Raw genomic sequence first — 13,940 nt, 5'->3', positions numbered from 1 at the left:
ATGACAAAAACCTAAACTTCCATCAGCACCAATATGGAAATGATGTAAAGGTCAACCCGCATCAACAGGAGCTTCAGCACAGCCAGGGCTATGTAGGCAGGCCCTGCCCAAAAAAAGGATCATTTATTTTATGTGTATGTTTTGCCTGCATGTCTGCTCCATGTGCATGCAATGCCCTTGGAGGTCAGAAGAGGGCATTGGATCACCTTGATGGTGGTGGCCTCTGAGTCGGTGCTGGGAACAGAACCCAGGTCCTCTGCAAGAGCAACCAGTGCTCTTAACTGTCAGGCTGTCTCTCCAGCCCTGCCCCTGCATAGTTTAATGTGTCACAATTAGGTCAGGATAGCACTCTTCCATCACAATGAGCATTTATCATTTCTCTGTCCTATCGGCATTGCCTCATGACTCCAAGACATGTAGGAGGCTGCTGCCGGAGGAGCTTGGGACTCTCTTTATGCTCACCTAAGAAAGTAGGGGTGTGCCAGGCGGACACCTTTAATCCCAGCACTTAGGAGGCAGGGGCAGGCGGATCTCTGTGAGTTCCAGACCAGCCTGGTCTACAAGAGCTAGTTCCAGGACAGCCCCCAAAGCCACAGAGAAAACCTGTCTCGAAAAATCAAAAAGAAAGAAAGAAAGAAAGAAAGAAAGAAAGAAAGAAAGAAAGAAAGAAAGAAAGAAAGAAAGGAAGAAAGGAAGAAAGAAAGGAAGGAAGAAAGAAAGGTTGCACTGAGATGCCAGGCAGGATAGTATAGCAAATACATGAAACAATAGGATAGTCATTTATTACCATTATCAAGCACTACATAATTGTACATGTTATGTTCTCATGGGTTTCACAGCAAGCACAGTAGGGTTGTTTAGAACAGCACCATCGTAACTATGTCTGTATGTCTGTGATGCATGGTGCTACAAGTTAGAACGGCTGCAGTGTGCCTGGGTGGAAGACACCATTTAGCTCACTGTAATCCTATTGGAACTCTATCAAACAGTGAGGTATGACACCCAGTTGTACCCTTGTATCTGGAGTATCTAACACGTTGTCTGGTGTGTGTCAGGTACTTGACAAACATCTGCTCAATGAGTGTATTGCTAGGTAAACAAAGTTTAAGTGGCAAGAGGCTGCTGTAACCTCCCTGAGCTCACACACACTCATGTGCACACATGCACATATACACATCAAATTTTTTGTTAAAGAAACAAAAGAAGTGACACACTATATCGTATGCTTTGAGTAAAAATAAGTGTGTTTTGGTTTAGTTGTTTGAGACATGTGTCACCACACCCAGAAAAATAAATAACTCTTTAAAAAGTAAATAAGCAGATATTGAAACATCATGCTATATCTCAAATATATACAGTTACATGTGTCACTTAAAAATATATAAATTATATAAGCATTTATTTTATGTAAGTGGGTACCAGATCCCCTAGAACTGGAGCTAGATAGCTGTAAGCTGTCATGAAGATGCTGGGAACCAACCCCAGGTCCTCTGTAATAAAGGCAAATGCTCCTAATTGGTTAACCATCTTGCTAGCCCCAAGAGAGAATACTTTCTAAAAGAATTCATAGGTAAGGTGTGGTGGCACATGCCTGTAATCCTAGCACCTGGGAAGCAGAGGAAGGTGGGTCTCAGTGAATTCAAGGCTAGCCCAGTCTGTATAGTGAGTTCCAGAGCAGCCAGGAAAACATAGTAAAATCCTGTCTTGGGGGAGAGAGAGAGAGAGAGAGAGAGAGAGAGAGAGAGAGAGAGAGAGAGAGAGAGAGAACAGGGTCGTGTTGCTCTCCTTTATTCCCTTTATTCACCTTTATTCACTTGGGAGGCAGCGGCAGGTGGATCTCTGCAAGTTCTAGGCCAGACTGATCTACAGAGCAAGTTTCAAGACAGGTTCCAAAGCTACAGAGAAACTGTCTCAAAAAAAACAAAGACAGAGTGAGAGAAATAGCAACCAAATAAAATGACTATCCTAAACCACGTTGGTTTGTGTAAGCATCCCATGATAGCCAAATGATGACAAAATCACCTAATCATGCAATCAGAATGCATGTCCATAGTTAATCAATGCAGGCCTGCAACTGAGACTACAATGCCTCCCCTGGTTCCCAGACACTCATTCCTGCCCTCCACTGGCTCAAGGTTACGGGTATCAGTGGGCAGCACCACACGTAACCACCATCTCTATCCCATTTCCTCTGGCAGCTCCCGAGAAAACCTCCACTCTTACATACGTGGGCAGTGGCAGCTGATGGACCCTTCTCCACATTGAAAAGCAAAGCTCACATTCTGAAACAGAAACTCAAAGGGGTCAGGGCGGGGGATGGGGGGGGGCTCATACTAACGTAATCACCGGATTTCAATCACAGGCCCTTCAGGGTCCTCACCAGGAAGCCTCTTCAAAAAATATGAAACAGTTTCCCAGAAGAACATCTACTAGAAAAAAGTCTCCACTCCACTGACATCAGCCCCTGATTATACACCGCTTCTCCATGATTGACTGCTCTTAAGGGTCCCTGGGGTCTCAAGCCTAACGACGGGGCTGGAGCCAGTTCCTCCAAGTTCTGCCCCCTCCTCCTGCCTACTTGATAATTTACATATTCAAAAGAAGACAGAAGAATATTCAAACAAATGCAGAGTGATAAGTAAATACCTCAAGGACATTTTAAAGATACACAATGGGTTAATTAATCAGAGTCGATGCTTGTGGATAACGGTTAGGGTCTAGTAGCTTTGCTGTTGCTGTGATTGAAATAGCCTGACAGAGCAGCTTAGGGTACATCCATCATGGTGGGAAGGGAAGGCCAAGGCAATAGGAACCCAGGAAAGCTGGTCACAGAGCACCCACATAGAAGGAGGAGGGAGAAGTGAAAGTACTCGGCTCACTTTCTCCTTTTTATTGGGCCAGAACGCTAGCCCAGGAAATAGTGTAATTATTGTAGCAAAGGTCCTCCCTACAAGACATGCTGCAATTACAGAGGGCAAGTCTCCTTACAGGAAGTGGTGCAATTACAGAGGGGGGTCTCCCCTACAGGAAGTGATGTGATTGTAGTGGAAGGGCCTCCCTACAGAAAGTGGTGCAATTACAGTGGGCAGGCCTCCCTACAAGGAAAGGTGTAATCTCATGGGCAGGTCTCCCTATCTCAATTAACCTAATCAAGATAATCTTTTTGTTGTTGGTTTTTTAAAAAGAAAATAATTTATTTAATTTTATTAACTAATTGGTGTGAGGGTGTCAGATTCTCTGGAACTGAGTTACAAACAGGTGTGAACTGCCATGAGGGTGCTGGGAATAGAACCTGGGTCCTCTGGAAGGTCAGCTAGTGATCTTAACCGCTGAGCCCTCTCTCCAGCCCTGTTGTTGGTTTTTTGAGACAGGGTTTCTCTGTGTAGCTCTGGCTGCTCTAGAACTTGCTCTGTAGACCAGACTGGCCTGGAACTCAGAGATCCACCTGCCTGTGCCTCCTGAGTGCTGGAATTAAAGATGTGCACCACCACTGCCTGGCTAGATGGCCATTTTACGTGAGGTGGATTCTCAAATCTGTCGTGACTGACCATATGGTCCTGTATGCTGTGGATGCTTCACAGGACTCTGGCTCACGCAGGAGCATCCTCCCTGCCCCTGGCTGTGACAACCTAAAGTATTTCTCTAAGAGGTGCTGGAGGAGAAGAACGCCCACTGACTGAAAACACTAGTGGACAACACTAGATGTGGCACCAACACCCAACTGAGCCGCCACATGGGAGTCAAGCAAAATCAGGAATGTAGTCAAAGTCAGCTGATGCGAGACATTCATAGGCCCTAGGTCACTCTGCCTTATCAGTTGCTTCTCCATTTAAGAAAAATTAAAAATGACATGGTATGACATCAGTGGTATAAATAAAACAATCCAGCTAACTTAGCAAATTGGCAAAGCACGTGCTTACCGTGAAGGGGGGAAGAAGAGGAGGGAGGAGAGAAGAGGAGGAGGAGAAGGAAGAGGAGACAGCAAATTCAGATCATTACTGTATTCATCTGTTATCATGATTTTAAAATTAAGCAACTGAAGTAAATTATCTTATTGAATTTAAACACAATGGCCCCTAAGCACTGCAGCTATTCTTCCTGAAGAACAGGTTAGCTCAGAGTTTAAGAACAGAGCCAGAGAACAGCATTCCCGTCATATAAGCCCCTGGAAGCACCCATGCCTGAAGCATCCTTTGATTTCTGTCCCATGAGTCGACATATTTCCCTATTGAATTGAATTTCTATCACTTGTAGTGAGAAGCTGGACTTAAATCTGGTCTCTAGGTTACAACTGCACAATCTATATACACATACACCCCTAGGTCTGTCCTTATGTAGACCGTGATTTTCTGGGACTGCCACCAATGTCTTCTGCCTCCAGCATCCTCTTCATCTACAGGGAGGGTTGTAGAGACCAAGTTCCCCGACTTACACTTCCGGACGAAGCTGCTCACATGTTTGATCTTCATCAGGGCAGGCTGGCTGCACTCTTCAAAGAGAACAAAGAGGGCATCTAATATCCCTTCCCGGGAAAGGGCAGACTGCTGCTGTTGAGTCACGAGGGGCGGCTTCCCCTAAAAATGGCAAACAGCAGATGGAGATTCTGTCAATAATGAAAAGCTTTGATCAATAACATCCACGCAGAGTAAGTCACAAGCAACCGACTCAACTAACTGCTCATGACACACTGGCAACGATTCGGGGACCATTAAGTGATTATTTTCGTGGGTCCATTGCTGTGAGTTTTTTCACCTGCGTCTGGGGAAAAATGGGAAAAAAAAAAAAAAAGACTCTCGCCAAGAACACCATTCCTGTACACCAGTCATTCCTTCCTTAAGTCTGAGCTTCACAGCTGGGCATTGGTGGCGCACACCTTTAATCCCAGCACTCAGAAGGCAGAGGCAGGTGGATCTCTGTGAGTTCGAGACCAGCCTGGTCTACAAGAGCTAGTTCCAGGACAGCCTCCAAAGCCACAGAGAAACCCTGTCTCAAAAAACCAAAAAATAAAATAAAATAAAAAAAAGTCTGAGCTTCACGGAAACAGTTACTGTGGACCCTGCAAGTTCTGAGATGACAGTTTATCTCTTCAACTGGAAACAATGATTGACACTCCTTCCCTGTGTGGCTGGACCATTGCTATCACAACCTCAGCCTCTTTTAATTCATCCCAAGAAGTAGGATAGATGCCTACTGTGAAGCCGAATTTATTCATGATCTGTGGGATCGGTTACAGATTGGCAGACTGTGTCTAGCCCACAAACATGTTTTGTTTGGCTTAAAGTATTTAAAATAATTTGAATTATCTGCCAATATTTTTAAATCAGACTTTGCACACACATACACACACACACACACACACACACACACACACACACACACAATCAGAATGTCTGTCTTTTCCTGAAACTCTAGTGGATCTGGCAATATTGCCCTGTTCTGTCTGGTGACATAACAGGAGCTGAGTGATGTTGCCCTCTTGGTGGCTGCTGAAGTCCACTGTAGACTTGACTTCCAGGCTTCCATTTGACCAGTTTGATTCGTTAATAATCCACTGTCTGGCCTCTCAAGACACAGGCTGGCAGCCCCTGGTTTAGAGCAATGATTGCCATGTGAGGCCATGGATTGTGGGGCAGTCTCTGTAAAAACAGCTACAGGAGGGAGGCACAGAAAGGAGATTTTTTTTAAAGATTTATCTATTTATTATGTATGTATACAGTGTTCTGACCGAATGCCAGAAGAGGGCACCAGATCCCATTACTGATGGTTGTGAGCCACCCTGTGGTTACTGGGAATTGAACTCTGGACCTCTAGGAGAGCAGCCAATGCTCTTAACCTATGAGCCATTTCCCAGGCCCCAGAAAGGAGATTTAATTAAGAGTTCAGGGGCTAGGGAGATGGCTCCAGTGGGTAAAGTGCCCATCATACAATAACGAGGACTTGAGTTCGGATCCCATGTAAAATATCTGGGCATGGTAGCAAGTGCCTATCACCCAACACATGGATTCCTGAAGCTCATTGGCCAGTTCATCTAGTTGAATTGATGAATGGTGAGAGATCTTATCTCAAAACATTACAGTGGAGATCAACCAAGGAAATACAGCCGATGCCTACAGCTGGCCTACACACACACACACACACACACACACACACACACACACACACACACACACACTCTTGGTGATACACACCTGTAATCCTAGCATGTGGGAGGCTGAGACTGGAGGATTATGCGTTCAAAAGAAGCTGAATGACAGCCACTTTTTCAAAAAGAAAGGACAAAAGAGAGTCACTTACGGTTTCAGGTACATGTCACATCTCCCTTCTGTATCCACCATCAGCATGCCTTACTTTAAACAGCAGAGAGTGACACAAATGGCATTGTGCTGGTTCAGGGTACAGCCTTTGCCTTGTTTGTTTTGGGGTCGGGGGAGGCAGCTGCCATGCACAGAAGTTTAGGCAACATTTAGGGTTTGGTACACTACAGCCCATGAGCCAGACAAGGCCCAAGGCCTGAATTAGCAACAGAGTTCTGGACATGGACAATAGCCATGTCCACTCCTTTACATTATGTCCATGACAAATTTGGTGCCACAACAGCAAAGTTAAATAGCTGCCACCAGTGACCCACATAGTGGGAAATCTTTTATGATTTTCAGGGAAAAACAAAAAAACAGTAAGAGCTGGAGAGATGGCTCAGTGGTCAAGCACATTGGCTGCTCTTCCAGAGGAGCCGGGTTCAATTCCAGCACCCACATGGCAGCTCACAACTGTCTGTAACTTCCATTTCATGGGTCCTGACACCTTCACACAAACATATATGCAAGCAAAACACCAATGCACACAAAGTAAATAATTAGCAAGAGCCCAGATAGCCTAGGTAAATAAATAAGTAAATACATGGAGAGGCCACATGGAGGCGGGGTGATGGCTCAGACAGTAAAAGTGCTTGCCATGAAGCCTAAGGACTGAAGCCTGGAATCCACAAAAAAGGCCAGATGTGGGAGCACATCTGTAACCCCAGCAATCCTCCTGGAAGACAGGAGATGGAGGCAGGAGAGTCCACAGAAGTCTGTAGGCCAACAAGCCAGGAATGTACCATTGGCAAAACAAGAGAGGCCCTGCCTCAAAACAAGGTGAGAAGACTACCGATTTCTCAAAGTTGCGCTCTGATACCTGTGCGCGGTGGCTCGTGTGCACAGGAGCCCATGGTCACACAAGCATGTGGGCACACACAAATAATAATAACAATAATGATAGGGGATGTTTTTCTGTATATATGTTTCTTTTATTGGTTGATAAATAAAACACAGATTGGCCAGTAGCCAGAGAGGAAGTATAGGCAGGGATACCAGATGAGGAGAATGCTGGGTGGAGGGAGGAGAGAAGGGCCGCCAAGAAGATGCCATGTAGCTGAGGAAGGAGAAACAGGTCCAGACCCTTCTCTGGTAAGATAAGACCACGTGGAAATACTTAGATTAATAGAAATGAGTTGCCGGGAGTTGGTGGTGCACGCCTTTAATCCCAGCACTCGGGAAGCAGAGGCAAGTGGATCTCTGTGAGTCCGAGGCCAGCCTGGTCTACAGAGCGAGTGCCAGGATAGGCTCCAAAGCTACACAGAGAAACTCTTGTCTCGAAAAACCAAAACAAACAAACGGGTGCCTTGTTGAGCAGTCAGCTCCTAGATTCTGCTGACACAGGTGTAATCTCAGCTGATTGTGGCCTGAGTAACCCCAGCTGATGCCATGGGGTGGCGGAAAGCCACCTACTGAACTACAGCCAACCTGCTGTGGTTTGACTGTTTGTTTTGAAACAAGGCCTCATTTTATATTGCTGGCTGGCCTGGAACTTGTTATATAAACCAGGCTGGCCTTCGACTCACAGAGATACACCTGCCTCTGCCTCCCAAGAGCTGAGATGAAAGCATGCACCTCCACGCCTGCAGGAAACCCTGCAGAACCCTAAGAAAAGTTGGCACTGTACCTTTAAGCTTTAAGGCTTGTTACACAACATTGGGTGGCATAAAAGAGCAGCTGTGTTTCAATCGCTAGAGAAACACAGAAGAACAGATTCTTTGGCCCCATTACCAACCTCCTGAATTAAAATCCTCTAGGTTGCAGTTTAGAGCTGATTTTAACAAATTCCCCAGGAGACTTGGTCAAGTTGGGAACCGCTGGGCCTTCCTGCCTGACCCATTTGGTTGTCTCTAACTCTGGAAAGTGAGGCTCCTTGTTTCCCTATTCACTTGAGAGGTAAACCCAAGCAGACGAGGGAGGGGTTCCCGGAGACTCAAGGAGGCTTGAGCTCAGAGCACCATATCATACCTTCTCCAAAAGCTCGGGGGACTTAAATGTGAAAATGGCCCTTTGTTCTGATGCTTTTTCTTACTCTCTCCATGTTTCTTAAAATGCCTGCTTTAGGAAATGAAAAGACCAGAAAGTAATAGCTTTTTTCCTTTTATTTGTTTTCTACATCCTTGCCTGGCAAAAAAAAAAAAAGCTGGCAGAGCCTTGGCCGCCTGGTGATTTGTGCGATTTCTGTGGCTCTGGAAGTCTGCCAAGCACCGAAACAGAAGTGCCCTGTGTAGGAGGGAGCCACACCGACTGAGACCTATTCTAAAGGACATACCTTAATAGAAAACAAACCAGCCACTGCATCTAACCCTCAGGGGTGGCAGCCCTGCGTGGGGACAGCACAGCAGCCTCAGCAGGCACATCTGAGGCCAAGTCTGATGTTCCCAGACACTTGGTCACAGCAGCTTTCCTGGAGCAGGAGGCACTAATTGTTGCTGTCTGCATGTGGTTTGCCCTCCAAGGATTCATGTGCTGCAAGCTTGGACCCCAGTGTCAAAGTGTGGGAGCTTTAAAAGGGAGAGGGGGAGGGACAGGGAGCTGAGGTTGGTATGTAAAATGGGAAAAAATTTTGTAAATTAAAAACAATTTTATTCAACAAGAAAAAAAAAAAGGTGGAAGAGACTGTAGTAAGTTATCTGGTCTTCAGGAGGGGGTGAGACACTTATCTGGTCTCCAAGAGACAAAATGCTTTCCTTAACCTGGAGAGCTGGGGGCGGGGTGTTAGAAAGGGAATAGGCCTGGTCCTTTACTTCCTGTCTTACTCATGTGATTTCTGCACATGCTTCCTGCCAGCATGGTGCCATTGTTACCAGGACCTCATCAGAGCCAAGCAGAAGCCACTGGCTTACTCTTGAGCCTGCAGAACTGTGAGACGAGTAATCTCTTTTGGTTACAAAGTATATACACCCTAGAGTATATTGATACAGCAAAAAAAAAAAAAAAAATCAACTAAAGTCACTCAGCATTAAAAAGATGTAATGAAAGTGTCCTAGTTTGCTTTCTGCTGCTGTGGCAAACACTGTGACCAAAAGCAAGATGGCCAGGAGAGGAGAGGGTTTATGTCAGCTTACAGCCCGTCATGAGGGCAAGTCAGAGCAGAACTGGAGGGAAAAACTGAATCAGAAGCCGTGGAGGAATGCTGCTTACTGGCTTGCTCACCCTTGCTTTCCTTGCACCGGGGATGGCACCACCCACAGTGTGTTGGACCCTCCCACATCCACCATTCATCAAGAAAATGCCTCAGAAGCTTGCTGACAGTAGGCCAAGATGACAAAGCATTTTCTCGGTTGAGGTTCCTTCTCCCCAGGTGATTCTAGTATGTGTCAAACTGACAAACAACCCAACCAGCACTGAAAGTTTTACTCAGAATCCGACCCATAAGACATTCAAGCATAAAACATGGTAGAATGACTCTGATACATGCTAGTAATGGGGTGGAGGGGGTGGGGGGTTCCACATGATCGGCCTTTGAAATCAGACAATCCCAACACATCCACTGTCTCACAAGCTTCGAGACGTTAGACAAGCCCGGTGTTTATCCTATGCAAGCTGTAAATAACAAACAGTTCTCTTACTGTCTGTTATGAGGCTGAATTGAGAAGCATAACAGTGACAGCATCAGCTAAGTCCTTTTTTTTTTTCTTTACGTGTACAGGTGTTTTTCCTGCATGCTTGGCGCCCTCTGAGGCTAGAAGAGGGCATCAGACCTCTGGAAAGGCATTTTTTACACAGCCTCATTAACATGAGTTTAGATATCCACCTAAAAGTCAGATATGGCAGCCTAAACGTCTCTAATCCTAAATGCTGCCATAGGGAATGCAATCTGAGACTATCGAATCAGAAGTTCAGAAGACAGCTAGTCTCAAAAACACAGCAGACAAGAGAGAACTCGTCCAAAAAAAAAACAAGATGAGGACAAGATTTCCTCCACTTGAGTTCCATGGTGCATGAATCCAAACGCATGAGAACACACACATTCCTACCCGAATTCATCACAAACACACACACACACACACAAAGTTGAGGCTAACCTGTGCTACATACATAGAAAGGCCCTGTTTAAAAAAAAATAGGTAAATAAATAAATCAAAACTGAAAAGCAGATTCAAAGAAGGTGCAATTAACTAATTACCCAAAGCAACACAATTAACACCTGCTGGACTATAGTTTTCAAATGTCAATCTTGACCGCTATTTGTCCTCTTGACTTGTGTATATACACATACATCAGAAACATAAAACTAGAAAACTGTTGGGAAATATTTCATGGCATCCATCCTTATTGGATGAAGGAAATGTCAGGTATCTCACAAGGGATGTAGTTACATAGGTGCGGTATTTAATCTAAGAGCAGACAACCAGCCACCAAGTGTGGTGGGCATACTTCTTTAATCCCAGCACTCAGGAAGCACAGGCAGGTGGATCTCTGTCAGTGAGGCCAGCCTGGTCTACATAGTGAGTTCTGAGACAGCCAGAAGTACATAATAAAAAGTTCTTAAAATAAAAAAAAAAAAGCAGACATTCCTTGTATGAAAAAGTTTATATCTACACTGGGGCCAGAGAGGTGACTCAGTGGTTAGAAAGCTAGTTCACTACTCTATGAGGGGTTGGGATCCCAGCACCCACATCAGGCATCTCACAAACACCTGTAACTCCAGCTCCAAGGGATCTGAAACCTGTTGGTAGCCTCTCTCTGAGTACTCAGCCAGAAAGACACAACACAGCCGACAGACAGACAGACAGACAGGCACATGCACACACATACCGGAAATAATTTTGGTTTTTAAAAGTCCTTCATTCCTTTCTTTCTTTAACTGAAAGGACAAAGTTTGGACGTGTAAAGTGTGAGAATAATAATGAGATGTCCCAAGGGCAGGTCCAGCCACGTAACCATCTGCACTATGGCACCTCTGTCCAACTCAGTCACATCCTGTAAAACCACAAATGGATCCCTACCCTCCAAGAATATCAGTCTCAAAGGTGGTAACCTCCGCAGTTGCGGTGAGCATCTTTGACAGGCAACCTCTTACCTGGAAGAAGGCATTTAGCCTGGAGGCCCGACTGGAAATGGGCTCAGAGGCACTGGCATCCAATGGGTTCCGCACTCCATACTTGAACTTCAACATCTCTCCCCCCGACGGCGCTGAAGGACAATGGGGAAAGTCAAGTGTGTACTGACATTTGGAGCAGGAAGGGCTTGACAGGATCTTATTGCTGCCACACTCCACAGCACGAGGCAAGCACACGCAGCATACATACAAAAAAGAGCTAACAGCCATTGTTGGACCAGGCAGACTACAGCCCGTTAGCCACTCTAATAAATCCCCATTTGATGCATTTGTTGTTTCTACTCCATCTGTTCTGTTCCTCTAGTGCGCCCTGACTACTACAAATATCTAATATCTCATCTGCTAACTTTAAAAATTAAGAAAGTGCTGGGCGTTGGTGGCACATGCCTTTAATCCCAGCATTCTGGAGGCAGAGGCAGGTGGATTTCTGTGAGTTCGAGACCAGCCTGGTCTGTAAGAACTAATTCCAGGACAGCCTCCAAAGCCACAGAGAAACCCTGTCTCGAACCCCCCCCCCAAAAAAAAGAAAAGAAAGTATGTGAAGGCCTGGCGTTGGTGGCGCATGCCTTTATTCCCAGCACTCGAGAGGCAGGCGTTTCTCTGTGAGTTCGAGGCCATCCTGGTCTCCAGAGCGAGTGCCAGGATAGGCTCCAAAGCTACACAGAGAAACCCTGTCTCTCGAAGAAAGAAAGAAAGAAAGAAAGAAAGAAAGAAAGAAAGAAAGAAAGAAAGAAAATGTGAAAAGTCATATTCATAAATTACAAAATAAAAACTGTCTAAATAGACGAAATGGGTGACCAGCGAGCCCTCCCTGCTGCCTGCATATTATCTAGGAAAAAGCATAGTGCACTGTCCCTGGAGGGGGCGGAGGTCAAGGGTCACATCAGAAAGGTCAGAGGGCTACACATCGAGGAAGATGCAAGAAGGAGGTGCCAGGTTAGGCATGGGAGAGAATGAAGACACTGGATCAGAGAGATTAAGAAAGTAATTTAAGATCACACAGATAATGCGAAGCGCATGGGCAAGAACAACACAGGCAAGGCTTACCTTACAGGAGGCAGAGGCTACAGGGCACTCAGCCCTCCTGAAGGAGCCCTGGCCTAGGGCAGCACACCCCGGGTTCCCCTCCACAGGCTCCCCCCAGCACACCCCAGGGCTGAGCCCACAGACCCCGGAGCTGCACCCACAGACTTAGGGGTGAACCCACAGACCCTAGGGTTACTCCAGCACATCCCGGGCTGCGGCCCCAGCAGACCCTCGTGGGCCCCCGCGACCCTGAGGCTCCTAGCCGCAGGAGGGAAAGTGGTCATCAGTATGAACCGGGCCAGGCGGGGAAACGCGGCAAAGGAGACTTCCCTCCCGACCGTCTCCACACATACAGACACCCACACAAACACCTCAGGAACCGGGATCACCTTCCGCAGACCCCCGGCTTACACTCGCCGCGCTCCGTCCTGAGCCTCCCGCCCCAGCGTTTGAGGAAAACGGCATGGGCGGGTCTCAGCCGTGCCCGACCCAATCAGCGCTCTCCATCTCTGATGGACAGCAGGGGGTCTCCGCCAGGACCCGCCCTGGTCTTGGAGGGCTGGAGGAAGTGAAATGAGAAAACCAATCAGATCTTGTCTTCCCTTGACTGGTGACCAATAGGAAGAGGGCAAGGGTGTTCGGGCGGGGCAGAGCTGGGAAGTTTGAAATTGGCGGTTCGCAGGATGCTGTGTTTGGAGTGTGGGGCGGCTCCTGAAGAATCTGAGGTGCTGCTGTCCTTTGCTATCCGGGTCCCTGCGGGGAGCCTGGCCGCTCTACCTGGACCGCCTGCCCCTGATAGTGATGTTAGGAGCCAAACTCCAGTTTTCTGCAAGAATGCACTCAACTGAGCCAACTCTCCGGCCTGAAGTGGGCGCTCAGGTGAGCATGAACTCAGTGCAGCCTGCCTGCCTGCAGCAGGAAGATGAAGATGTCCCTACAAAAACATGTTTAAGTAAATTTAAGCCAAGATCCCTAAGTCGCCCTTTCCTCCAAATGACAAAGCCCAATGACGGTCAGTATGTGGAAAGTTCCCAGCCTCGTTAGCCATCAGGGAAAGTGAAAGGCCTGCTGGGTCTGTGTTTGTGTAGCAGTGGCGTTATTTGCATTCACACAGGGTTGAGTGTGAATTGGCCGAAGAAGGGGCAAACTCTGAAAAGGAGTTTGGTATTTGCTAACATTGAGGCTCTGTGTACTCTATGACTACTAGGAATGGCTTCTCTACATTAGTTATGAAACCGAGAAACTCATACAAGAAAGCAAATTCAAAATAGTGTTGTCTGACACAACAGCAAAAGCTCGAGAGATGGCTCACGCACGCTTCAGGGGGCCTTGCGTGGGTTCCCAGCACCCACTTCAAACCCCTCACAACTTCCTGTAACTGTTTCCAAAGGGTCAGATGACCGTACCTGCACTCCCGTGCATGTATCCACAGACACACACACACATTTAAAAGAAACAGACTATGCCAGGCGTTGGTGGCAAACGCCTTTAATCCC

At 46.7% G+C, this 13,940-nt stretch overlaps 1 protein-coding gene across 11 annotated transcripts in view; it reads right to left on the bottom strand.

Moving 5' to 3' along the window:
- Positions 1 to 12,956, bottom strand: part of Cit (citron rho-interacting serine/threonine kinase) — a 175,323-nt gene extending 162,367 nt beyond the window's left edge. For 9 of the 11 annotated variants that reach the window (XM_027414198.2, XM_035443253.1, XM_035443255.1 and 6 more), the window contains exons 1-3: positions 12,834 to 12,917; positions 11,380 to 11,492; positions 4,433 to 4,574 (exon numbers count right to left, since the gene is read on the bottom strand). In XM_027414198.2, the coding sequence (XP_027269999.2) occupies positions 4,433 to 4,574; positions 11,380 to 11,492; positions 12,834 to 12,909 (331 nt within the window). In that variant the 5' untranslated portion in view covers positions 12,910 to 12,917. Of the gene's footprint in view, positions 1 to 4,432; positions 4,575 to 11,379; positions 11,493 to 12,807 lie in introns of all 11 variants that reach the window. The other 2 variants (XM_027414197.2, XM_027414196.2) reach the window with 2 other exon arrangements.
- Positions 12,957 to 13,940: the final 984 nt, after the last annotated feature.

This window comes from Cricetulus griseus, chromosome 4 (assembly GCF_003668045.3).
Source record: "Cricetulus griseus strain 17A/GY chromosome 4, alternate assembly CriGri-PICRH-1.0, whole genome shotgun sequence".
NCBI classification, from domain to species: domain Eukaryota; kingdom Metazoa; phylum Chordata; class Mammalia; order Rodentia; family Cricetidae; genus Cricetulus; species Cricetulus griseus.
This window is presented reverse-complemented; position numbering and strand designations above follow the sequence as displayed.